We start from the raw sequence: 25774 nt of genomic DNA, 5'->3' as shown, positions 1-25774 counted from the left end.
CATGTTTCCACTTTAAATATCTTTACTGGTGTCACTACACAACAGTGATTTTATGTCTTAAATTTGTGGTTATTTCATCACCTTTACAGTGTTTTTACTTTGTGGTAGTTTTACAATTTGGCCACATGAGGGCGCTGCTGTACAGTTATTGAAGGTCTGATGAAGTTTTAAAGTGTCAAATTCACTTTGATCACACAAAAAAGACATCATATATTGAAATGTTTATAGATTCAACATTTTTCTGAAAATCCTCAGATTAGGATAGACATAAGTTTCAGCCTTTTGTTAATGAATTTGTCCATTAAGCAGTAGACAACATCCTAAAGAGTAGTCTCCTACTTTAACCAGATAATATTCAGAATTTTTAACCATCTAAGCAATTTAAGATGATGAGCAAATAAGTGATGTACAGTGGGGTATATAGCAACCACCATTCTATCACAAGTGTTCTGGATAGTCTGGACTCCCAAAATCTAATATGTTAAATCTGTTTTTGTGATTACCAATGTGACCTTTGACTACCCCATAATCTGGAGCTGATAAGATGTTTTGTCTGATTTTCAGAGATCAGTACATCCATAGTAGAGAAGCAGTGCTGTGCAAGAGTCTTGGGCTAAATCTTAAAGTTTGCTGTTTTATTGTGTTAATTTCAGTCTCGATATGTAAAATGTAATTGGAATATATGTTAAATGTGTTAACAGCATTAACAGACAGCTTCTACAGAGTAAAAGTAAAGTGTGACCTCCTTTTGCACCTGACGTGTCTTGAACTATTTAGGGCACATAACATGAGATTTACACGAATATTGAATTACAATGGGTTCATTCAAGGCATGTCAAAAGTTTCTTTTTGTTTGAACTATTTTTTAGTAAGGGAACAGAGGTCACACTAAATACAGACTTCTGCTCGTAGAATGTGTATTTTCTATTTAGCATATGCTTCCTACTTTGAGAAATAAATATATTTGCATGACAACCTTTCAAAATCAACAAAACTAAAAATGACCTAACAAGTTTGCACAGTCCTGTCATCAGTTTGCCATATCTCAGGAGTTATTTTTTTCTACTTATTTGAAAAATATTTCTAAAAAAAAAAAAAAATGAAGGTGACATTGCATTGTAGTATCATAAAGGCTTAAAACTGAGAATTGAAAACAGTATGGCATATGGACCATCCAATCGTCCCAACAAGATGATTATGAACTAAAAATGGATTATTTTACGGTTTTTCAGTTTTTTGTCAAAACGGTCCTTTGTGTTCCTAAACACATCATCTCAGGAAGTTAACCGTCACTCACGCTTTTGTTCCGTTAGGCGTTTGAATCAATCATGATTTTTCCGGGAGACCCTGAATGCGTCTAGTGCTAAAGCGTCCTGTTCGTTACGGACAGAGGGTGTGCTAACGTTACATATGAATGGGCCTCCTTTAAACTCTGTACCCCGGGGGATGCTACGTAGTATTTTGGTAACATTGGTGTTGTTTTGCTTACTGATATCATCACCAAACATCCTATTATTCTCCTCATTTTTTCTCACTGGCAGTAAAAGGAAATGTAGCTAATGCTCGCGTATCTACTGGACCGTAACCGTGTGCTAACCGGTGGGAGTGTTTAGCTAGTTAGCTAGCTGATAGCCTTTCGTTTGTGCGACGTTTGTTGGCCTAAATGGGTCAAAAGAAGTTAAGTAATTCATATTCTCAAATAGATAACGATTTGTTCAATTAAAGCTCTTCAACATGGACCTTAATTTTTACTCTGAGCTTTCGGATGGATGTTCTCAAAATGTTGATTCGGAGTTTCTGAACCCACAAGCGTACGGTGGATACCCAGAGGAAAATAAGGTAATTGAAGTGTTTCATTGAAAGCACTAGTATGTTGGATCTCAGACTCACACTGCTTATCTGCAAATTACATGTTTCAGTTTTCAGAGGGCAGCGACAGTTATCTGGCCATCAGTGGAGGTGGACACCCTTTTCTGTCCGCAGAGGTGAGGCTCATCATCATCTACTGCTGCTGCTGCTGCTTTGTGCTACAGGAGATGAATCTGCTTCATTTTGGACATAAAGCACGTGGTTCAGTGATTCTGTCTCATTTATTGTCCATACAGCACACCTTCCACACTCCCAGTCTCGGGGATGAGGTTTTTGAGATCCCCCCCATTTCCCTTGACCCGGACCCGGCTCTGAGTATCAGTGATGCGGTGTCCCACTTCGAGTTATCTGACGGTCCAGACGGTGGACCTCCGGGCTCCCGTAGCCTGGTCAGTAACCTGGTGGTGGAAGCCAATGATCCATCCTTTGCTTCCACCTTCGTTAACTCTGGGTCCCAGAGCCTGGAGCAGCTGAACCTCGGGGCCATAGGTCAAGCTGGAGGAGGTGCCCTGCTGAGCTCCTCTGCTCTGGTGAGTGTTTCTGTACATAAACAAACAAAAACTTTATATGTGATGATACTTTATGTTTATTACAGTGCACTTGTTTGCTTCAAAGAGGCCCTCTGGTCATGCTATGAGACAAGTTCTGTGACTAAATTAACCATCTCCTTTAAGATCCTACTGAAAATGTTGTTGTTGCTGGTCTAAATGCATGTTTCCATTGGTTGAACAATGATGATTAGAAGTTTTCATACGAGCTTGTAAAAGCTGGATAATAGATGATTGCCTCCAAAATGTTTGTGATCCCACAAATCCTGCTTATGATTAGGTGGCATAAAAGACAAGAGCCCACAAAGTGAAACTACCTTTGTAAAATTCTGTTAAGTAAAAGTTAAACATAACTTACTTTGATTAAAAGATGCTTTACTTTTACTTTACACATCACATTTATGCAGTGTATTGAAGAGTTGAGTCTCGCAATTTTTAATCTTACACACATTGATATCTCCCACTGATCCAAAATAGCAACATTTCTTCCATCAGTGTTGCTTAAGCTTATGTAAGTTACACTTGTAATGTTTGTCAGGACGTTAGAGTTACACAAACACAGATCATTAAATGAATTTCTACCGATTCCATGTGAATTCACATCAAAAAGACGTTTGCTTGCAGAGGCTTGATGCAGAGTATTTGTAAGTGGCTTTATTGACACATTTTTGGGCAGAGCTCACACTTTATTTGGAATCAGTTATATATGCTGGACTTCAAGTTGAATTGGTCCCTTAAATGTGTCTTTTCTTCATGTTCAATGTCAACATGACTGCAGTTCTTCATTTAGAGCTTGTGTGTCTGAGATCTGTGCGCTTACTCATCTTACTGTTGGTTATAAACACATTTTAACTTGTCCTGCTCTTCTGCCGTCTTTGAATGCCTCGGTAGGAACTGGGCAATTCCAGTGGGTCACATTTCAGCAGTTCATCTCCCATGACTATTGATGTCCAGCTTGGTGACATCGGCCATGGACTCCTGGGAAGCAGTCAGTTGACCACTATAAACCAGTCGGAGTTGGCACTGGGCCTTGGAGGTGAAAGTATGGGACCACATTCAGAAACACCTGAGCAGCCGCTGTCAGCAACACCATCTCCAGCAGGTTCACTGCAGGATGAAGACATGGACGACTTCAAGGTGAGGTGTTTCATTAGTGAAATCCCATATGTGTACACCACAGCCAGATAATGCTTTTTAACTAACATGTTCTTGTCCTCTCTTACCTTTCTTTCTCTCTCTGCGTTTCCGATGCTCAGAGGAGTGTTCTTGTAGACTCTCCCATGTCCTTCTCTTCCTCTGCCCTTTCCCACATGTCATCCCACCTTACTAGCCCATCTTCAGTCTCCTCTGCTACAGCCAGGAGGGGTGGGGGGAAGCCAGCCACATTGACCTCCCCAACAGGAGCAGCAAAGAAAGGAAGAAAAAAGAAAGACCCCAACGAGCCCCAAAAGCCAGTTTCAGCGTACGCCCTGTTCTTCAGAGACACACAGGCAGCCATTAAAGGCCAAAACCCCAATGCATCATTTGGAGAAGTGTCAAAGATCGTGGCTTCAATGTGGGACAGTCTTGCTGAGGAGCAGAAACAGGTATAACTCTCTGTCCTATTCATTCTGCGTTTACATTCTTTTACACAGATGTAACACATGTACCACATTTGTACTTGTTTTGTCTCCACTAGGTCTATAAGAGAAAGACAGAAGCTGCCAAAAAGGAGTATTTGAAGGCTCTGGCAGCCTATAAAGCCAACCAGCTCTCACAGGTAAGACCTACTTTATCACTGTATGGACCTTTTATTATATTAGTCAGTTTGACTTTGTGTATCATGTTTTGTATGGATTTAAGCAGTTCAAAGAGCTTCACAAAAGACTGTAGTAAGTCAGTGTAAAATGTAATGGGGTGAAATAAGAATGAGCTTGAAATAGAGATGAAGTCTATTAACCACACTCCAGAAAAAAACAGTAATGTTCACTTTTTTTTTTTCTCCACATTTTCTTTATTTCAGTTTGATATGGGCTTTACCACATGAAAACACCTGAAACATTTTTTTCACATTAATACACTTCTTATACACACATACACACAAAAAAACTCCATACACATACATAATAAGAAAGAGGTAGAAAGTTTAAAAAAAAAAAAAAAGGGGGGGTCACATGGAGGAGAGGGGAAGGTGGCCACAGAGCATCAAATTGTCCTTGTTTTTTTTTTTTTTTTTCATTTTGGTTTTATTGAAAAGGTGACAAAATATCTCCAACATTACCATTCAAACAGATATTATCTATTAGAGCCCTTTTCGTATTTCTTATTTTATACATACAAAAGTATAAAAGAAAAAACCTAACATGAACTGGATGCTTACAGTTTCGGTTTTTCTGACTTTAAAACATCAAATTGTCCTTGTATTATGGCTATGTATTACTGACTCATATATGGATATAGCCTAGCTCTACTTACTCAGTAATGTCCACTTTTAATTGAACTAAAGAGTAACTCCACAATACATTACTTATCAGCTGTGGATTGAAACCTCTGCTATATCGTCATTATGAGAGGGGATGCAGTGACTGTTTCATGTGTTTCATCCCAGCCTTCCTCTGAAGACATGGAAGCTGAATCCTCTTCACCCCCACCAGCCGTCAGTCAGATACCTGTAGCCCCCGCCTCTGTTGCCCATAACATGCCTGAAGAAAACACCATCACCAATATCTGTGCCTCCAACATCATCCTGGATGTCCCAGAAATGGCCACGCGTTCCCGTACGGGGGCAAACAAATCCTCGGCCCCTGCTGCTGTTCCTCCGGCCCAGACCATCACAAAGATCATCATCCCAAAGCACATGCTGCAGGCGGGGGGCCAGGTAGTGACGGTGCTGCCTGGAGGGGTCCGTGCTCTGCAGCCCACACTTGTGGTCTCTGGCGCTGCACGTCAGCCGCCACCGCTGCAGCAGATGCAGAACGCGCCGCCTCCGCCCCGGCTTCAGCAGATGGCACCAGCGCCGCCGCCACTACAGGCCAAACCCCGAGAGGGAAACGCTACACCAGGCCTTTCTGTGTCCGTGTCTGTCACCGCAACACCCCCACCTCCGCTACAGATTAAAATAGTCCCTGCCTCCTTACAGGGAAAAGAGGCTCTACCTATTATTGTCCCTACCACAGCGACGGCGTCGTCTACCGCCACCGCATCTGCTCAGTCTGCATCTGTAGCAGTACAGGTGGTGAACTCCGCCCACACAACAGGACACGCAGATGAGGATGTACTGCCTTCAGAAGAGGTAAAGTATGAAAGTCTGCCAACACTTTGGCTTAAGGTTCTTATAGTAATCAGTAGTTAAAGGGTAAAAAGTCAGGTAGTCATTTACAAATTTATTTCACAATTTTAAAGATAAAACCACAAACTATGGAATTAATTGTGAGCACTACTACTTTCTAAGCTCCAAATCTTATTATCTTTAATTTCAGCCCAAAAAATAAGTGCATAATAAGGAATTTCTTAATCTTTGTTTTTTTTTCTTTTTTTTAATATTTACATTTTGTTTTTGAGAAGACATAACAGAAATACAAACAGTAATAGAACAAACAGCAGGGGGAGAATCCAACATTCCATTAACTTTTTTTTTTTTTTTTAATTAACTTTAGTTTTTGGATTTATTAATCTTCATGAGACAGTGGTCATGAACTAGATGGAGTAGGTTTAAAAAGCATAATTAAAAGTTAATAAATTAATAAACTATAAATTAATTTTAGGAAAGCCACAAAAACACCAAGTGGACATAGAAAAGTTACAGTATTAATAAATAAGTTAATAAATGTGTCAGTTAATTCTCTCAAACAGTTGTGTTAAATGCAGTTATTGCATGCAATTATTTTACACTTAAAATGTATTATTAACATATAATGCATAAGCACTTTATTAGTTCTTATGAGAATCTAAATATAAAACATGACTAAATGCATGTTAATTATTCATAAGTTATTGTGAATAGGTTTGTTAATATGATTTTACACAAAAAATCCTATTTTCATTATTTAAATCAACATTAACAGGACTATTATCAAGCTTAACCTCCTCCATTTCTGCTACACAGAAGAACAGATCAGTAATTTTGCCTCTTGACTCTAAATACACTCTACCTCAAGTGCTTACAGTTTAGTAATGAAGAGGAGAAAGTATGAAGGTCATCCACAAAACAGTCTGAGTGAAAAGAGCAGCGTTGAGTCAGATGCCAGTGTTCAGTGATGTAAGTGGGTAAATGGGTAAGTGGGTCGTAACAGTTGGGAGACAAACCGCAGACAACAGAAAGAGAAAGTATCCACTCACACATGACAACGGGCTTTGTGGGGAAAAAAAACACATGACTGAGATCGGTCACATTGTTAGAGCTCACACTGTTTTTCCATCTTGCGTCAAACAGATACTCAGCACTATTAAATGGTAACAACAGATACACAAACACTGTAGTTTTACTTTCACTTCGGAGTCATAGGATGTTTTTCTGAACGTGGCATCATGTCTCTGCGTGGACGAGTTTATATCCAAATAATCAAACATTTTACTTGAGTTTTGAAACAGCCTATATGAGCGTAGTCTTTCAGTATTGTTATGTTAATATTAAAGGGGTCATATTTTGTTAAACCCACTTTTATTAGTCTTTGGTTCATTTATTTGTGTATTTGGACCCTAACAGTTCAAAAAGTTTGAATTTGAACCCTCCAGGTGCTGCAAAGCTATCTTTATATTCATTTTGGCAAAAATCGAGTGGATTTCTACAACCTGTTTTAAATCCTGCTTAATTTGTTATGTTTTATAACTAGTTATGTCACGACATTTGCACATATATGGTCAAGACTTCCGACAAACATTTCTCTGAGTACGACATACCGTAAATTCCGGACAATAGACCGCATCTGAATATAAGCCGCTGACCCTAATTTTAGAAAGAAAATCAATTTTGTACATGAATAAGCCGCGCCGGTTTATAAGCCGCGGGTGTCCACCAGTGGCGATTTCTCATAGACTGCAAGAGAAGCCCGGCTGCCCCTATCATCATGAAAATTAAATGGTTAAATATGTTTGGTTGTGTTGACATTTCATTGACTACACATGTGTTTAAATATGTTCATCTCACAGACGAGTTCGTTCAGAATCAGCTTTATCACAAATCATCAGACTCGATGTTGTTCACTTCTCATACATTCCCGTTGCGCTGTTTCCTCATACGATCTATGGTCAATGCATTTCCCCGTTGAAGCCTGGCTTCTATGGGACCGAGTGGAACCTTTTTTTTCATTGCGTCAAAACTGGACAGTAATTGGATAAAGGTTTTCTTTGAGTTCAAATGAAATTATTCCCTGTATGTAAATGGGTATGATATGTGTGAGCTTGCTGTCATATCTATAGGTTGATTCGTTGTTAATATGATGATTAAAAAACAAAAGACAAAAAACAAGGCAATTAAAGGATAGTAATAAAAGCACATTTTCTTTCTTTTTTTTTTGTCGGTGGACTTATTGGGATTTCCTTTGGATTTGTGCCGATACGGGATTGACTTGCTTTTGCGCCGGCTGTGGATTCACGGACTTAAAATGACTTGAAAGACACTTGAAAGTGAACAAATATTTGTTTTTTGTTAGAGTAGGACTTTTAATTTATTTTTAAAATATAAAGATTAAAAACAAGTAATTACTACTGTTGTAATATCATTTTCATTTAACATTACGCACGACGTGTGCATTAATTCTGAGATGCTTTAAATTTATGACGGTCTCTGGAGAGCTTTATTGGGTGTTTTCATTCAGAGTTTTGTTTTGTATATTTGTGAAACAATATTAACATTTGAAGGTTTACTATTTTTCCTTAAAAGTTCCCCTTTTGTGTGTGTTAATATTAACTTTATAAAGGTTAAGTTGTTAATGTTATCCATTCCTGCATACCTGGTAACAATGGACAGATTCTTCCCTGGGGTGTGGCAGCAATAAGGTAAAATCGTCGTATAAGCCGCGTCGGAGTATAAGCTGCAGTGTTTAAAGCGTGGGAAAAAAGTGGCGGCTTGTAGTCCGGAATTTACGGTAATTGTTTGTCAGCAGCAGCAGTTGTAGTAAAAACTGAAAATATGTCCAAACTTCAAGCTGATTACCTAAAATGTTCAGTTGTTGGTTGTATTAACGAACACAAGTGGTTGAACGGGACAGAGCAGCACGGTCAACAACCTGGAGGGGGTGGGGTCATTTGCATTTAAAGGGCCAGCGCGCAAAACAACCTTTCTCGCGTCATTACTCAGAAATTGGGTTGAAGATGGACCTGTGGAGTTGAATTACTGAAGAATTCAGACCCAAGCATAGTATTTACAGTTTATGTAGACCACAGGGAAATGTTTTGAAATGCATAATTCCATTTAAAAAAAGCAAAATACCACTCCTTTAAAGCTGCTGTACCTGACAGTGTTTAGTTTCACTGGGCAAAAAACCCTGTAGTTCCCTCTGCATATTGTCTTTCATGTGGTCTGAGAATGTGAAACCTCATATCCGTCCGATTTTTTTGTTCTATTGCCACATGAAATGAAATGGCCTCTGTTTGTTATTATGTCATATTTCATATTATATTTAGTCTTTTGATTTGGTCTGAGTGGAGCCACAGAAGCAGGGTGTGAATTTACTGGTGGGTTTTTTTTTCTGTTATTTCAATATTTGGTGCTTTAAGAGCTGGTTCTTCCATATTATCGTCCTCATAGTTTAAAGTTCCTCCATTTAAAGTCGTATTTCATGCATTAACAGAACTAACCTGAGCTGGTGCTTGAGGAGTGATAGATATACGGTCTGTGTACTTCAGAGGCAGCTCTTTTCCTGTAAACTCAGCCGACTCGAACTGTCAGAGTCAAAAGCATTGTTACCTGATTTACAATTTCAGTTTGTTGAAACCTTTGTTTTACTTTTGATTCTTTAGTACTACATACACAGGGGCATGTCATCTTGAATAATTCAAGCAAATGTGGTACACTATATAGACAAAAGTATTGGGACATGTTGAATTCAGGTGTTTCTTTTCTAACGGGTCTAGGATACTAAACAATAATGACGAATTTCATAATGTAGTTTTATATTATGATAAATATCATTACATTGGTTAGCTAGTTTGTTTAAATTGTTATCTTTGCTTCCAAAATGCGCCAGAATTTTTTTTTTTTCTTAATTTCTCTCATTGATTTTTTTTTTTTTTTTTTTTTTTTTTAATCTATGATTATGATTTGAAATGTTCTCCATTTAGTTTATAAACATATTGATGTTTATAAACTATATGGACAAAAATACTGGGACACATCATAGCTAGATGATGCCCTGTTCATGCTGATTTGAGATACAAACATCAGTATTTCCTTAAAATTTAATAGGAGATTTTTCTTCCAAAGTAAAATGTGGAAAAAGTAGATGGTTAGTTATGGACGAAAATTATTATTTGCAGTCAGAGCACAAAAAACATTTTAGAAATTTAGACGTAGAACATTTAAAATCATAGCCATGGGTTAAAAAAATAAGTGTGTTGAGAGAAATTATGTAAAAGAAGCAAAGATAGCAATTTAAACAAAACTAACCAATGCAATGATATTTATCACAATATAAACTACATTATGACATCAGTCATTATTGTTTTTTTGAGAGTCTGGTTTTGACCAGCTTTACATGTAAAGTGTCATGAGATAACTTCTGTTATAATTTGGCTCTATATAAATAAAATTTGATCGAATTTGATTGATCCCAGACCTGTTAGACACGAAACCCCTGAATTCAACATTGTCCAATACTTTTGTCCATATATTGCAGTTTCTTTGTTGCTCCATGTATTCAGACTCAAAAAATTAATCATTAAAACTGTTTCCATTCCACTTGTTTGAGTTGAAATGTATTTTTGCAACATTTCAAGGGAAAATTTAATAAGCAGAACACCAAAAACTGTTATTAATGATTCTAAATCTCTTTTTTCTTTTTTTTTTGTTTTCTTTCCAAGGACGACATGGATGTGAGCGAATCCACTGATGGCGTGAAGAGTGTGTGCGTGAGGGCCGGCTGTAACAACCCCGCCGTAGAAAGTGACGACTGGGATCGAGAATACTGCAGCAACGAGTGTGTGGCCACTCACTGCAGGTGTGTACACACTTCAACTTAAAGGGGTCATATTTTGCTAAACCCACTTTTATTAGTCTTTGGTTCATTTATTTGGTTATTTGGACCCTAATAGTTCATACAGTTTGAATTTGAACCCTCCAGGTGCTGCAAAGCTATCTTTATATTCATTTTGGCAAAAATCAAGTGGATTTCTACAGCTTGTTTTAAATCCTGCTTAATTTGTTATATTTTATAACTAGTTACGTCACAACATTTGCACATATAAGGTCAAGACTTCCGACGAACATTTCTCAGAGTACACCACAATTATTTATCAGCAGCAGCGGTTGTAGTAAAAACTGAAAGTATGTCTAAACTTTGAGCCGATTACCTAAAATGTTCAGTTGTTGGTTGTATTAACGAACACAAGTGGCTGAACGGGACAAATCAGCACGGTCAACAACCTGGAGGGGGTGGAGTGTGAAGTGGCTCATTTGGATTTAAAGGGCCAGTGCTCATAACGACCTTTCTGGTGTCATTACTCAGAAATGTTGAAGATGGGCCTGTGGAGTTGAATTAATGAAGAATTCAGACCAAGCATAGCATTTACATTTTATGTAGACCACAGGGAAATGCTTTAAAATGCATAATTCCATTTAAAAAAGCAAAATATTATTCCTTTAAAGCTGCTGTACCTGACAGTGTTTAGTATCACTGGGCAAAAAACCCTATACTTCCCTCTGAACCCTTTAAACCAACAGCTAAATACTTTTTTTTTTCCTATTTCAGGGATGTTTTCAAGGCATGGTGCTCCATCCGAAACCAGAACATGGCGACAGTGAAATGAAGTGGTGGGTGCCGGTGTTAACAGTTTAACGATGATGGTGTCAAAGTGCAGATAAGCTGAGGGTCATGGTTCTGTCACTGTTTTGTTAATGTGGACATAGTTGCCGTTCTGGGTAATAAACAAGTAGTATTACTAAACTTCAGCGAGTTAAAAAACGCCAGTGCTGATGGTTGGTATTATGACGTCGGAGTATCTACAGACTGGAAAATTCCATAGTGTTACAGCTTGTTTGGCATCGATGGACTTAAAGGCAGCTAGAAAAAACATCAGCACAATGTAGTGATAAACGAAAGGTCAAGACATTTACTAGAGGTCACATAGGTCAGTTTATACCCATTCATGGTACATTCTATCTTTTTCAGAGAGACAAAGTGTTTTAAGTAAAACATTAGTGACTACATTTCTCACTGTTCTGGATTTTTTCTTTTTGAGGTTTTATGTCCTTCGGCAAAACAAGAGAACTTGACTTTGCTAAATGATGTTACTTTGATCAGACAAGCAGTTTTTTTTATTATTACCATTGTATGCCTCTGTTTTTTGTATCGAAGATAGTGGCTTAAAAGATGTCATTTTGCCTTTTTATATTAAAAAAAAAAACTGGATCAGATCAATGTTATGGTTGGGGGGGGGAATGCCAGATCTCCATGTTTTCGTAATAAATGAGCAAAAAAAAATGCTCAAAGCAGCCTTGTATTCTCTTTTCTTATTGCATTCCTAAAAGTGAAAGTTGGGGAAGCTCTGGAAGAATGTGCTTCTTGTTAAAAAGGAAAACTTTAGGAAAAGTAGAGGTTTTGTAGCTGCAGTAAAACAGTCCATTATAACCAAATGATGGTGAATAATGTGACTTAATCTGTTTCATTCGAAGCTTCTTGATTTGATTTAATTTCTTTCACTTAGTTCTAAAATTTTATCTGTTTTTACTGATATCACCTGACATTTATTAAAACATTGACACACATTAGGATCAGTTTCTCATATCCCCATCCCCTTATGCTGAAGAAAGACAGTCCACCAGTTTCATGAAATACTGCTGTATTTAACATGTATTACACACATTTTTATATTAAAATAAAGATCAACATATTTACATTCATTAAATTGACATTCAATTATAAAAATATACCTGAGACAGAGGTTTTGGGTTTTTTTTTTTTTTTGCTTTAACTCAGTTCTCTCAGTGAAAGTGAGCCTTTATTTTCATTTGGGGCCAGTTGATCAGATTCAGAATGATCTGGATTTTACTTTTATGCCTGGTTTCATGGTTTTCATTGTTTCAGATACAGACATTAAAAGATTTTAGACTCATCTGAATCAGAGACTGAACTGATGTGCAGTTATAGATGCATTTGTTAGAAACTACTTTTGACTGATTTATAGTCTTGTAAGTAAATAAAAGTGGTAAATGAGAGTTCAAACTAATGATGGGACTGTTTTGTTGAATTCTCAGTCTTATTCCTGACTTTTTTTTTTTAAACCACTGTTGTGTCCAATTATTTACCAAAGAAATGTGTAAATAAAGGTTGGTAATTACTGTAAAATGAACCCCAACAAGAAGATGCAGGACTCAATCATAAAATGCTACAACTTTAGCGAAATAACAGGCTTAATAAGTAACTTAATACCTACTTTACCACAGTGCAAAAATATAAATAAATTAACATCTAAGGCGACAAGTTGTTCATCTTCATGGTCCTATATTTTGACTTAGAAGGGACAGAATATGTGACTTAAGGCACAATCGCATGATAAGTGTGTTCACTTAGCATAAGATTTGGGAAAATTACATTCAGTTAACCTCAAGGACCCCTTTGGCCATTTTTGTCATCTTTTCTTTTTGATTTGCTAATCTTATGGCATGAATTTCTTTATTATTATTTCTTTTTTTATATAGTCTTTTAGTCTAATGAGGCCTATTATGCACTACGGACACTTTTTGCACTTTCTGGAAACCTTTGGGCTTTAAAAAAAAAAAAAAAAAACTCCTGTAAAATGATCATATATCAGTATTTTTTTCCTCCATTAATCTACTAGATATTTAATCTTTTTCAGGATTTTAACCCATTGAATGCCAGCTTGTCATTGAGGGGTGATAATGGGTCCTGAAGCTGGACCAGTTGAGAACCACTGATCTAAAGGATTTCAGAATAATGGAAATCATTTCGTTAGCCTCATAACATAATTTTAATTTTTTTTTTCATATTTTTGGCCAAATCGTGCATAACTTCACTCTCCTAACACTGCATATTCATTTTTCATCATTTTCTATAATCTGAAAAAAAATATGACTAAGGCAATTATGCTCTGAGGCTAATGATTTCCTAGCCTTGATCCAATCTGATCAGACTGCTTTTGACCAACTGGACCCGGTTACTCACATTGGTCTCTTCAGGAGGCTCTGATGATGGAGGCTTTGCTGATGGGATCCACTCGATACAGGCCGAACCCCAGGCACACCGGCTCAGTCAGTTCAGCGCTGAACTCGTGCAGCTTGGTGGTTTTAATGTCCACGGAGCTGAATGTGATGCTGCCTTTGTCAAAATTGACCATCACTGCGATCCGGTTGCTCTGCAGGGATCCGGACAGAGCCATTTTGATCCGGTTGTGGTAGGCAGCCAGTTTACCTTTGTCGTTATGCATGAGGCTCCAGGACTTGGGGTTGTTCCCAAAGGCACTGGCGTCTTTGCCCAGTCGTTGGATGCTCTTGTAAGACACGGCGATGTCCCAGTATCCCTCGGCCTCCACCTCCCAGACGTGGGTCCCGGAGGAGAAGCAGTGGGACGAGAGGACCTGGGGGGCCTCGGTGAAGCGGTGTTTACTGACTGAGTAATCCAGCTTGGTCTTCACTCTCTGCACCGTCTGGAGGTCAGCGGACACTTTCAGGAACGGACTGACGCTGTCCAGGTCCAGCATGAAGTTTCCTGTAAGAGGCAGTTTTTGAAAATAGACAACAGACTTAGACACTGATTTTTTTTCCCACAAAACAGTCATTATTTTGTCCATTTTTTATTTTTTATTTTAATTTGATCATTTTTCCCATATCAGCAACATTGACATCATTAAAGCATTTCTTACAAAAGTTGTGAACCCTCCCCCCACACACACACACATACATCCCCACAAATACATCCACAAACACACACAAAACACACTCAAATGGGCAAACAGAACACCAGAAGAAGAAAAGAAATATATACCAGTACAAAAAGCAGACAGACCAGAAAAAAAAAAAGACTTAAACCAATGTGTGTTGATTTTGTCCAGTTTTAAGGCTGTTTTTTCCTCCTAAGCTGCTTTGTGTGTTTACGTGTGTGTTTGTTTGTTTGCAAGATAACTCAAAAAGCTATGGATGGATTTTCATGAAATTTTCAGGAAATGTTGATACTGGCACAAGGAAGAAATTATCAAATTTTGTTGGTGATGGGGGGGGGGGGGGGGGGGCAGATCTGTCTAGGCAGAGGTCTGTGCTGTTCGAGTGCTTTTCTTGTTACCCTTAAAATTCAAAACAGGACACGAACAACATAAGAGACAAAAGATGCAACAAGACAAAAACACACCTGCAGTTGCTGAGTTTCTAATTCTAGACTTTGACAAACTTTATTGATCCACAAGTGAAATTACTTGGTCAAAATAGCTCAGTTGCATAAAAAAAAAACACTAGCAAGACATCATTTATGACATTTTTAAGATGGAAAGAATTCCTTTTGCAATAAGACTACAATAAGGTTTGTTTTTGAAAAGATGGGAAAGGTGGATTAGGTATGTCACACCTGTTCGACCATTGTTTATCTAAGGCTATGTTTTATGTCCATTTCACCCCTTTTGTATCGCTATTTTTTTTGTTCATTTTTTTAATATCACATTCCTGCATTCCTGTGGTAGAGAGTTTAGTTCTTAATTTTGTGTTGTAAAAATTACATCTTTGCTATTGCTGAGGGAGGACCTATCATACTTATTTGTATTGTCTGTGGAGTCACGGACGTATCGCTGTGAGATTCAATTGTAATTCTCAGATGAATGGATGAGAATGGTGAATTGTTATGTGAATAAATATGTGAACCATGGAAAATACTAATAAAAAAAAAGAATTAAAAAAAAAAACACTTGCAAAAAAGAAAAAAAAAGGAAAGTAAGTGTGAAGAGATAAAAGCAATAAATAATACAAATGGAATACACTAATAAAGTAGGAAAAAAAAATCACAATCATCACAGTTAAAAACACTTCAGTGCTTCAGTCTTTCCTACCTTCATCTTGTGTCTCTGGAGGCTTGGTCTCTTTGCGGCTCCTCTCTGAATAATCAACCATCAGTTCTGTTTAAAAACAAAATTTGCAAAAATTAATAAATTATTAAATGGAGAAAAAATAACATTTGCTGAGAAAGGATAGTTTGCCAATCTATTTTATTTAACCTTTATTTAACCAGATAAAATCCCATTAAGATTGAGACCTCTTTTACATGGGCAACCTGGCCAAGAGGTCAAACAGCACACACCATACCGTAATGAAAAACAGGTTCAAAGATCAGTGATAACAATAGTTATCAGTAATTTACCAATAACACAAAATAATAACAGCAAATGGTAAACATTTTCCTGTACATGTAACTTTTGTTGCTAAAATATGTTTGTAGATATTTAGAACATTTAAATGTGTTAAAGATTATAATGTAAATTGTGTCTCTTATCACATGTTTAAGGGCCCCCGTTTATAAGCTGAGGACTGCTTCTGGATTGTCCTATTACAAAATGTATCTTGTAAACGAATTGTTGATCTTTACTTGATTAGTGTCTTTGAGTGTCCAAAAAAGCTCTATATAAGTGCGATGTATTATTATTTTATTATTATTATTAACAACTGTTGTAATAATTTTGTAATAAATTAAATTGATAGTAACATGTAATTTCCCTTTTTTTTTTAACAATAAAACAACAAAAAATTTTTTGGAGTTGTCAGTATTTATAGGTTATTATGATAGTATTTTACTGGTCTGACCCACTTGAGATTGATTTGGTCTGTATGTGACCCCGAACTAAAATGATTTTTACACTATTAACTGTTAATATCTACAATGTAATTTTTGCATTTCACAAATTCATCCCACAGGCCGGATTGGACCTTTTGGTGGGCCAGTTTTGGGCCTCTGCCCATATGTTTGATACCCCTCTATTACACTAGCGCGTAAAGAATAAGATACAAGGGTTTACAAGTGCAACATAAGCATTAATATTGCAGAAATGAGTAGAAAAAGAAGATAAAGTGAAATAATATTCACATGTACAGGTTATGAATACAAATAGTCATTAGTGACGTCAATACTTCATTTTATTTGTATGTAATGTAAGACCTAAAACACTTCTGGTATGCACCAAAATACTTTCATTTTTTGTTCCGTTCATGGAAACTGAAAAAAGTGATCTCGTCTTCTCACCTGCTATGTTGGAATACATGCGATGCACGTGTTTCTGCTGCGTGTCCCAGGCCTCTGTCAGTTTCTGGTTTTCTACAGAGTAGTGGTAGGCTGTTGGAAATAGACAGACGTCGGTAAAACTCACATGAATGAAAACAGGCATAAGACGGCTGGCATAGAACAGAAACTGAGACTTCCTCTCACCATAATACAGAACGATGAACCACAGGCAGAGCAGAACCACAGTGACGCTGTTGAAGCACGAGTTGACGGAACCCGATCTTTGATTCTGTCAGAAGAATAAAAACACTTTCATTTCTGAAGCTTTGTTAAAATGGATTCAGAGTAATGAGGAGGTTGGATTGGAGGTGAAGAAGAGAGTGCAGACAGGGTGGAATGGGTGGAGAAAAGTACCAAAAAAAAATCACTTTGGAACCCACTACTTTAATGTCAAAACTCATGCAAACTCTAAGAACATAACACTGTGCATGCATGGATCAATATTCTGGTTGCAAAAGATTTTATCATTTCGGGCAAGACTGATGAGACAGGTGCCATCTTTCACATTTTAAATTTTTTATTTTTTTTAATGCAAATAGTATTGGATTTATTTAAATTGACATACAATTACAAATATAGTTTTACTTTTTGGATGGGTACAAGTTTAATTCTCATATTGTCACTGTTGGGTAGAAACCCTTATATGTTCAAAACAGTTATTTTTCAGGAAACTGGAAAAATGATGCGTATTCTAAATACATGAATGCAGTTAAGAGATGTAGTCACAAGCCGTTTTCAACACTTTTCATATTTCTAAAACTGTCAGGCCAAGACTGACCAATACAATCAAAAATAGACTTACAAGGTTTCCACCCGACAGCAACAGTATGCATCTTCCTTAATATGTTGTGGTACTGTCCTTCAATTTTCCCTTCACTCCCACACTTCTCCCTCCATGACAGTGTTAATCACACATGGCAGAGGCTGACTGGATTTTTTTTTTTTGGCCAAAAACAAACCAAAACTGATGTAAAGACAGCAGTACTGGGGAAGTAAACATTCTTTTATGGCAGGTGATCCAGGAGACAGGGTCAGATGGAAGTAGATGATCTGATGTGGAGTAGTAGTAGTAGTAGTAGTAGTAGAAATAGTAATAGTAGTAGTAGTAGTAGAAGAATAAAAATGGGACTCACATCACTTCGGATTTCTGCTTTCAGCTGTCTCACAGCGTGGGTTGAATCTGAAATTTTTTCCTGAAGGCTTCTGAAGCGTTCGTCCATGTACTCCTGTTGAAGGAAAACATGAAACTTTACCTTTAATGAATGAATGAATGAAGATATTGGGTACAGTGAATACATTTGTATCTGAATATTTACATTTCATGCTGCTTTATACATCTATACCACTATATCCAAGAGGCAAATATTGTACTATTTACATCACTCCAAAGGTTGTAGTGTGTGGTTTTATCTTGAAAAAAAAAAAAAACAGGAGACATTAAAAGGTGTCTGATATCAGATTTCAGTTTTGACAGATGTGTAAAAGATGTATCGTAGGCTGACTGTTGCCATAGTAACACCTCTGTTAACATTATAAGATGCTTGTTAAATATCAATGAGCTTCCAAAAATGTACTGTAAAACCTGTGAAAAACTTTCCTATTTTTTTATATGTAGTATGATGTTAATTTTATTCATAACAATCTGTAGATGCCAGTTAAGGTGTTTAATTAGATTATTTTTCAATTAATAGGCTCTAAATGAAATAATTGAATAAGAGAATAAACAACCCAAAATCAATGGCTGAAAATAATTGGAGGTATTTTTATATGGAGAAGTTGAATGACACACTGATAATCAAAGAGGACACTCAAAAAAGAAAAAAGGAAAAAAAAATGTATATTTGATAATTTACAGTCGCAGAAAAAAATATTAGACCACCCTTGTTGTCTTCAATTTCTTGTTCATTTTAATGCCTGGTACAACTAAAGGTACATTTGTGTGGACAAATATAATGATAACAACAAAAATAGCTCATAAGAGTTTAATTTCAGAGCTGATATCTATCCATTTTCCATGATTTTCTTGATAATGACTAAAATCACTTCAGTTCTTACATTAATATCTATGGCATTGTACTGACAAAAACAGTGCTTTTAGGCATTCCATGTTTTCTTTTCTGTCCGTTTTAGTCACATGATACACACAGGAGTTAGTACTTGATTGCATAACTGTTGTTTTTGATGACTTTTGATGGTCTAATAATTTTTCCCGTGACTGAATATATTGTACTGGACAAATTCCAAACAACTGCTTATTTTATGTATTTTCTTGACTTATTTGTACATTTTCAGTAAAAAAAAAAAAAAAAAAAAAGATTTGTATGTGGTTACTTTCTGAAAAATACACTTCTTTGGTTTGAATTCTATAAAAGTGTGTTGTATGTTAATGACTGGAGTAAAAAGTGGGTCCTACATGAACCACTATTCTAAATAAACTCTTCATAAACCCTCTTGGATTAGATGGAAAATGCATTGTTACAAAACTAAACACAGGGTTGTTTTTTTAAGGTTATAAACCACATATTTCTATTTTTCATACTGATAATATGAACATAAAAATGCAGAATGTCTTCTTCTAGTGGGATGTTTTCACAGTATGGCATTTGTATTCTGTACACTGAACTGAAGGATCCAAATGCTTCTTTCAGCTCTTGGTGAGAACTGCAAATCAGTCCACTGTTAGTTCCTCCAGAACCAGAAAGTCCTGTTCCTCTATAGAGGGAAAACTCCTCCCAGAGCGAAGACAGACCTCCCTGATTGTTTTCATCAGTTTACAAGAAACTGCTCTGGTTGAGAGTAAATGAGTCAGGGTGTCTGTAAGCTGCGCCAGACAAAGCACATAAAATAAGGACTGACAGGGGGGTATTTTATTTTATTCCGTTTTTATCTATAGATTTGTCAACGCAGTTACATTTAGGTGACACAGGATATGTGGTTGTTGGGCTGCTTATTAACATTTGTCATTTTCATCCTCTCTGACACAGCTCTTTAGCATTTGTTGTGAGGTTGCTTGCAAAAATGGCATGAATTTCAACATAAAATATAATGCAAAGAGGAGTTACATTTTGATTAAATGTGGGAAAGACATAAAATTAGCATCTCCGGATTTCTGTCTGTCCTGCCCTATGAGATTCAACATTGAAGCCAATATAAAACCAATGATCTCTCTGATGACAAGTATTAATACAGACAGTGTTGATGGATACATCCACTGGCCACTTTATTAGGTACACTTTAATAATAGCAGGTTGAACCCCCTGTTTACTTCAGAACCACTTTACCTCTTCATAGCATTAATTGATTCCTCTTCGGTTTTAGTTCATATTGACATGTTAGCATCATGCACTTGGTCCGATGCACATCCAATGACGTTCCACCACAAAAAAAAAAAAAAAAAAAAAAAAAAAAAATCTGGTACCACAAACTGGTCTAGCCATTCTCCTCTGACCTCCAGCATCAGCAAGGCATTTTGCCCCAGAGGACTGCTGCTCACTGGATATTTTCGCATTTTTTGGACCTATTATCTGTTGTTACAATCCCAGTAGATCAGCAGTTTGTGAAATACTCAGACCAACCACCTCTGCCACAAACAATTAAAGTCACTTAAATCACCTCTCTTCTCCATTCTGATGCTTGGTTTGGACTTCAGCACATTGTCTTGAGCTGCTGCCATGTGACAGGCTCATTAGATATTTACATTAAACAGGTGTACCTAATAAAGTGGCCAGTGAGTGTGCACAAGCAAATATTTTGGCTTCTAAATTTAACACAGACTCTCTTTAAAGCTTCCTGTATTCCTCTGCACATATACATATATACATATACATATGTATATATACATATATATATATATATATATACATATATATATACATACATACATACATATATATATATATATATATATATATATATATATATATATATATATATATATATATATATATATATATATATATATATATATATATATATATATATATATGTAGTGTTAGTGCAGAAAAGCCATCATATCTTGCAGAAAAATGACTGTCACATAATGACAGTATGAGGCAGCAAAAAAAAACAAGTTTAAAAAAAATTAATACAAGATATTTTTGCTTGAATTAAGCAAAAAAAATCTGCCAATGGAACAAGTGAAAATTATTTAAGTAAGATTTCTTGAAATAAAATTTTCAAGATCTATTGTCTAAAAATAAGTTCTTACATCTCACTGAAAAGTTACTCTTGAGGTGATTATGTCATATTTTAAGTGTGATGAGATATTTTGACGAGAAATGAGAAAAATACACTTGGTAAGATTTTGATTTGTTCCAGTGTAGAACAGGGGTGTCAAACATACAGCCTACGGGCCAAAACCAGCCAAGGGAGTCACTGAGTCTTGACATATTGTTTTAATCATAAAGTTAAATGCTGTATTTTTCAGTTCTAGATGCCTGTTACTAAATGATCTGTGCATTTGTAGATCCGCTGTGATCTGCAAGTTGGAATGAACATGTGTAAATTATAGGCTAGGGCATAATATTATCAAAATTGCACTTATTTTTCTTTAAAATTTCAGTTTGTTCGTGGATGTTCACTTTATTCACATTTTTTGTGAAAGAATAGTTTGTAAATGTAAACATTTTCATGCTGTAATTTCACTTTTTGCACTAAAACAAAGCGAAATATTTGGAATCGTCATTATTTATAACTTATTATCTCATTATTTTCTTGGTCCAACCCCTTTGAGATCCTATTGGACTGAATGTGGCACCAGAAGTAAAATGAATTTGACATCCATGCCTTTGAAGTTGTAGCGCTAGTGTCAATGTTCCTACCTGCTCTGCTGTAAAAAGAAATCTGCTTTTTGTTTACTTGTAGGATATAAAAACCTGAAAATGGCTTTATTTGGATTCTAGCTGATCCTGAACTGAACACAGATGTAAAATGTACAGTCAATGGTGTTCCTACCTATACGCAGAGGTTTATTTTATTCTTATTTTTCCATTTACTTATTTTATCGTTCTATAGACCTCCCCGTGTTCCGAATGAATACTTTTTCCATTCATTTTAATTTCATGAGGTTTCATTCTTAGCTTTCATAGTCTGGATTCACTTTGTCTGTGTGTGTTGATGAAAACTCACAGTGATCTGTCTGCGCATGATGGTGCAGGTTTCCGTTGCCAGGTTCTTCTGTTTGTTTTCCAGGGCGCACAGGTTGCAGATGTAGCGTCCGGAGGTCCTGCAGTAGTACCGCAGCACCTCGTCCTCGTGCTGAGGGCACTTCCTCTGTGCAAGGTCGCTAAGCGGTTTGACCAGCTGGTGTCCGGTGAATGCTGGCAGCTCGAGATGGGGCTTCACATGCTCTTTGCACATCGACACCTCACACTTCAGGCAGGTTTTGAAAGCAGGGGTGTTGTCTGAGCAGCAGTCGCAGCACACACCTTTTAAGTCCTGTACCTGTGTTTAACATCACACATTCAGATTATTCTTAATTTTGAAAAATGTATGTGCAATTTCCCAGAAGTCTAAATACAAATTCCCAATAGCTCTGCTCAGATGCCACAGAAAAACAGTCAGAAACATAAATTTGGTGTATGATACTCAAATGTGTAACAGAAATTATAATAAAAAAATGCCTTCCAGAATTTCAATATGCAATAGCTTTAAACAGTTAAAATAAATTAGGTTTGGTGCATTGTTTTAGTTTTTATTTCTCATAACTGTCTATCGTGTTGTTTGTTTTTATGAATGTTTTTTCTTCTCATTTCTCAATTGTAAAAAAAATATACTAACCTCAGTTAGACCATCTGACTAAACGAAGATCAGATAGAAATAAATACATGTCATTAGCCTCATGGCATAATTGCCTTATAGTCATTTCTTTAGCCAAATTGTGATATCTGCATAAAAGTAAGCAACAATGTTGAGAGTATAGTTATTAAAATTTGGCCAAAAATATCATTAAGGCAATTATGCTATGAGGCTAATGATATGGAACTGATAAAGAATGTAAAATATGGTAAATACAGTTTGTACCTAAAGTAAGAAATTACATGTTCATGCCTCAGTATTGTCTCTGGTCTCAATCATCATCATCATCGTCTTCATCATACGTAGAACTGGCCATCACTAGCACAGAATTAGACTGTACTAATGATCCCAATATCTCAATAAATAATTTTCTTTTTATTTAGGATTTATTTGGATTACATTCCTGGCGATTATGGTTTTGTGGTTTGTTGTTTCAGTTGATTGACCTTGTGTATATTCTGATGTTGGACAGATATTTTATTACTAAAATAGCTTTGAATGCTCTATCTGTAGATTTATGAAGGAGAGTTTAGAATGAATACAAGTTTTTTCTGCTTTGTGTATTCTATTTATATTATTTATTGCTTTTATCTCTACACACTTCCCTTCTTTTTGTGACTTTTTTGCTAGTGTTTTTGTAAGCAACTGAGCTATTGTGACTAAGTAATTTCCCTTGGGCCTCAATAAAGTTTGTCTAAGTCTAAAATTAGAAACTCAGCAACTGCAGGTGTGTTTTTGTCTTGTTCTGTCTTCTGTCTCTCATGTTGTACATGTCCTGTTGTGAATTTTAAAAGTAATAAGAAACAAATGGGCAAAAATATTTTCCTGGTACTAATGAAGCATGTAATAGATGTGCCTCTGTCCCATCCCACCTTGCCCATACCTTTTGGTCCTGCTCTAGGTTGTTGGGTTTCTGGAAGAATTTTATTGAAGATTATGTCTACAGTTTTAGACACTGATATAACACCATCTTTGGAGTCCCCCTGAATTATCCTAAGTTCACCACACAGAAAATAAATGTGTTAGCATTTGCTTCTTTGATTGCCCATAGATGTATCCTCCTTCTTCGGAAGTTGCCTAAACTTCCAGCAGAACACACCTGGATAACGGACATAATGGCTTTCTTGAAATTGAAAAAGATAAAATTTTCTCTCGGAGGATCAACTGAGAAATTTCACGTTACATGGAAGACTTTTCTCTCTTAATTTCATAATATCTATAGAAAACATAAAAGACCTCACTTGCTCTCAAATCTGCCTTGTAGACCAGCTCCACTCTTATCTTCGTTTTGTTTAATTATGTATACCTGATGAGTGTCATACCCACTAATATTATTACCTCTATATGTTTTTCTTTTCTTTTTTCTCTCCTTTTTTTCTTCTTTGTTTCACTTATTTATTTATTTAATCTTAGATGGGGATGCATTGCCCGGGACTTTGTAGGGTGGGGGGAGGGATGGGGTGGGTATTGACTTTTTTTTTTTTTTTTATGTAGAAAATCTAAAAGTATTGTTTTTTTCTTGTATGACTTCCATTTTGGTCTACCTTGATTTCAATAAAAAGAATGTTGGAAAAAAAGAAAACATAAGAGACTAGAATAGCTATAACGCTTGTAATTAACCCTTTCATGCATGAATTATGAGAGCCTTAGTCAAGATTTTTTTTTTCCTGAGTGTTTTTATTCCTCTATAGGCATGAAAAAAAACAATGCGATTGAAATATTTTTATAAACCTATTTTTCATTGAGTTACAAAAATATTCACTCAGCTGGGCATCATTCTTTTAATTTTTGAAGCAAACAAACATGTATTTACTGTCATACTATGTGAAAACTATGAAATTATTTTTTTTTAATGCTGCTAATCTGATGCTTTCTCAGATTTTAACATACTATAATACTAGCTATTACTCACTCAGATAATATGCAAAAAAAAAAAAAAAAAAACTACTTTTTAATGTTTTAAAAGAAACTGCTCATTACAGTCTAATTGATTTACACTCAAATATGTTACTGCACACCAGGTTTATCAAGAACATAATGTAAAGTTACAGTAATGGTATGAATGTCAGTGTATGGGATGGTGCATAAGTGTCCACTGTGTTGGTTGATATGGAACTAAAACAACAAAACCCATGAATATACAAGAGAACAGCTGGAGAATAACTGTCCACTGGAGTGACCACTATGCATGAAAGGGTTAAGTGAATGTGGACCAATGTGGGTGAGTGGGAAGGGGGGGACTATTTTTCCTTTTTTTTTCTGTTTTTTTGTTTTTGTTTTTGTTTAAGTTGTTTGTTGTTAGTTGGTTTTTGGAAAACTGGACATGCTTATACCTGTGCTGAGAGGATATGTATACTGCTAATGTGTCCTAATAAAAAGATTATTTAAAAAAAAATGTAATAAGAAACAGCAGCTTAGGAGCAAAAAACAGCCTTAAAACTGGACAAAAATAATGACTATTTTGTGTGTGAGTACTGTGACTTTTCGGGGTACCCTTACCATCCTGTTCCTGTTCACCCTGAATTCCTCTGCGATGTTGGCCAGTGTGTAGCTCTTCTGGACCCCGATGATCTGTCCAAAATAACCCCTGCAATCTGGGCAGCGAAAGGGAACATCTGAGGCATGATCAATCATCTTCTCCACACAACCCATACACAAACTGTGTCCACATGGGAGCTGCCGGGGGTCTTTGAAGATATCCTGACACACTGGGCATGTGAGCATCTCCTCCAGTTGCATTCGTCCATTTCCATCTTCTTCTGCCATTTTTCACACCACAACTTTTTCAGTGAGAAGGACAGACAAAAGGGAGTTAAACACAGGGAATTGGAAGCAGTCGTCTGACTTCCTGAACACTCCCTACATGTTTTTGTTTTGATAACCAGTGAACTTAAGAGCACAACAGTAAGACATACAGCACAATATTCACATACAGTAGAGTATTTAATAAAAAAAAAACCAAAGGTTTACTTCATACCATTAAAACTGTGGCTCGGTCTATCCCTTCCACTTGTCTTCTTGACGTCTGGTTCCTGCACACACGAGCAAAAGTGAAAGAACTCCTGTGTTTTTATATCGGTACTTCCTGGTGGGCGGAGCTTAAGGGGAGGTGGGTGGAGACTGACATGCACAACAGGAAGAAGAAGTGTTAAC

The 25774-nt window shown here is 36.4% G+C and overlaps 2 protein-coding genes across 2 annotated transcripts; one reads left to right on the top strand and one right to left on the bottom strand.

The window, feature by feature from the left end:
* The first annotated feature begins 1308 nt into the window (after positions 1 to 1308).
* tox4a (TOX high mobility group box family member 4 a) lies at positions 1309 to 11985 on the top strand. The gene is made up of 9 exons (XM_030161019.1): positions 1309 to 1839; positions 1920 to 1985; positions 2106 to 2399; positions 3309 to 3554; positions 3674 to 4003; positions 4096 to 4176; positions 5005 to 5688; positions 10416 to 10552; positions 11303 to 11985. Exons 1-9 carry the CDS (start codon positions 1735 to 1737, stop codon positions 11358 to 11360), a joined length of 2001 nt encoding a protein of 666 aa, XP_030016879.1. The 5' UTR covers positions 1309 to 1734; the 3' UTR covers positions 11361 to 11985.
* On the bottom strand, positions 11877 to 25683 carry LOC115437707 (E3 ubiquitin/ISG15 ligase TRIM25-like). Its single transcript, XM_030161020.1, has 8 exons — positions 25599 to 25683; positions 25121 to 25401; positions 21953 to 22267; positions 17959 to 18051; positions 16970 to 17054; positions 16787 to 16876; positions 15603 to 15668; positions 11877 to 14278 (listed from the first exon to the last, which is right to left on the bottom strand). The coding sequence occupies exons 2-8, from the start codon at positions 25385 to 25387 to the stop codon at positions 13746 to 13748; spliced, it is 1449 nt and encodes a 482-aa protein (XP_030016880.1). The 5' UTR covers positions 25388 to 25401; positions 25599 to 25683; the 3' UTR covers positions 11877 to 13745.
* Between the last annotated feature and the right edge of the window lie 91 nt (positions 25684 to 25774).

Source organism: Sphaeramia orbicularis, chromosome 17 (genome assembly GCF_902148855.1).
Source record: "Sphaeramia orbicularis chromosome 17, fSphaOr1.1, whole genome shotgun sequence".
Classification (NCBI taxonomy): domain Eukaryota; kingdom Metazoa; phylum Chordata; class Actinopteri; order Kurtiformes; family Apogonidae; genus Sphaeramia; species Sphaeramia orbicularis.
This window is presented reverse-complemented; position numbering and strand designations above follow the sequence as displayed.

Excerpts from the sequence above, each read along its gene's own strand:
- LOC115437707 (XM_030161020.1), bottom strand. The coding sequence starts at position 25,387 with ATGGCAGAAGAAGATGGAAATGGACGAATGCAACTGGAGGAGATGCTC. Across the intron at positions 22,268-25,120 it reads GGGTGAACAGGAACAGGATG|GTACAGGACTTAAAAGGTGT; the intron begins GTAAGGGTACCC and ends TGTTAAACACAG. Across the intron at positions 17,055-17,958 it reads AAGCAGAAATCCGAAGTGAT|AATCAAAGATCGGGTTCCGT; the intron begins GTGAGTCCCATT and ends TTCTTCTGACAG.
- tox4a (XM_030161019.1), top strand. The coding sequence starts at position 1,735 with ATGGACCTTAATTTTTACTCTGAGCTTTCGGATGGATGTTCTCAAAAT. Across the intron at positions 2,400-3,308 it reads TGCTGAGCTCCTCTGCTCTG|GAACTGGGCAATTCCAGTGG; the intron begins GTGAGTGTTTCT and ends ATGCCTCGGTAG. Across the intron at positions 4,177-5,004 it reads AAGCCAACCAGCTCTCACAG|CCTTCCTCTGAAGACATGGA; the intron begins GTAAGACCTACT and ends GTTTCATCCCAG.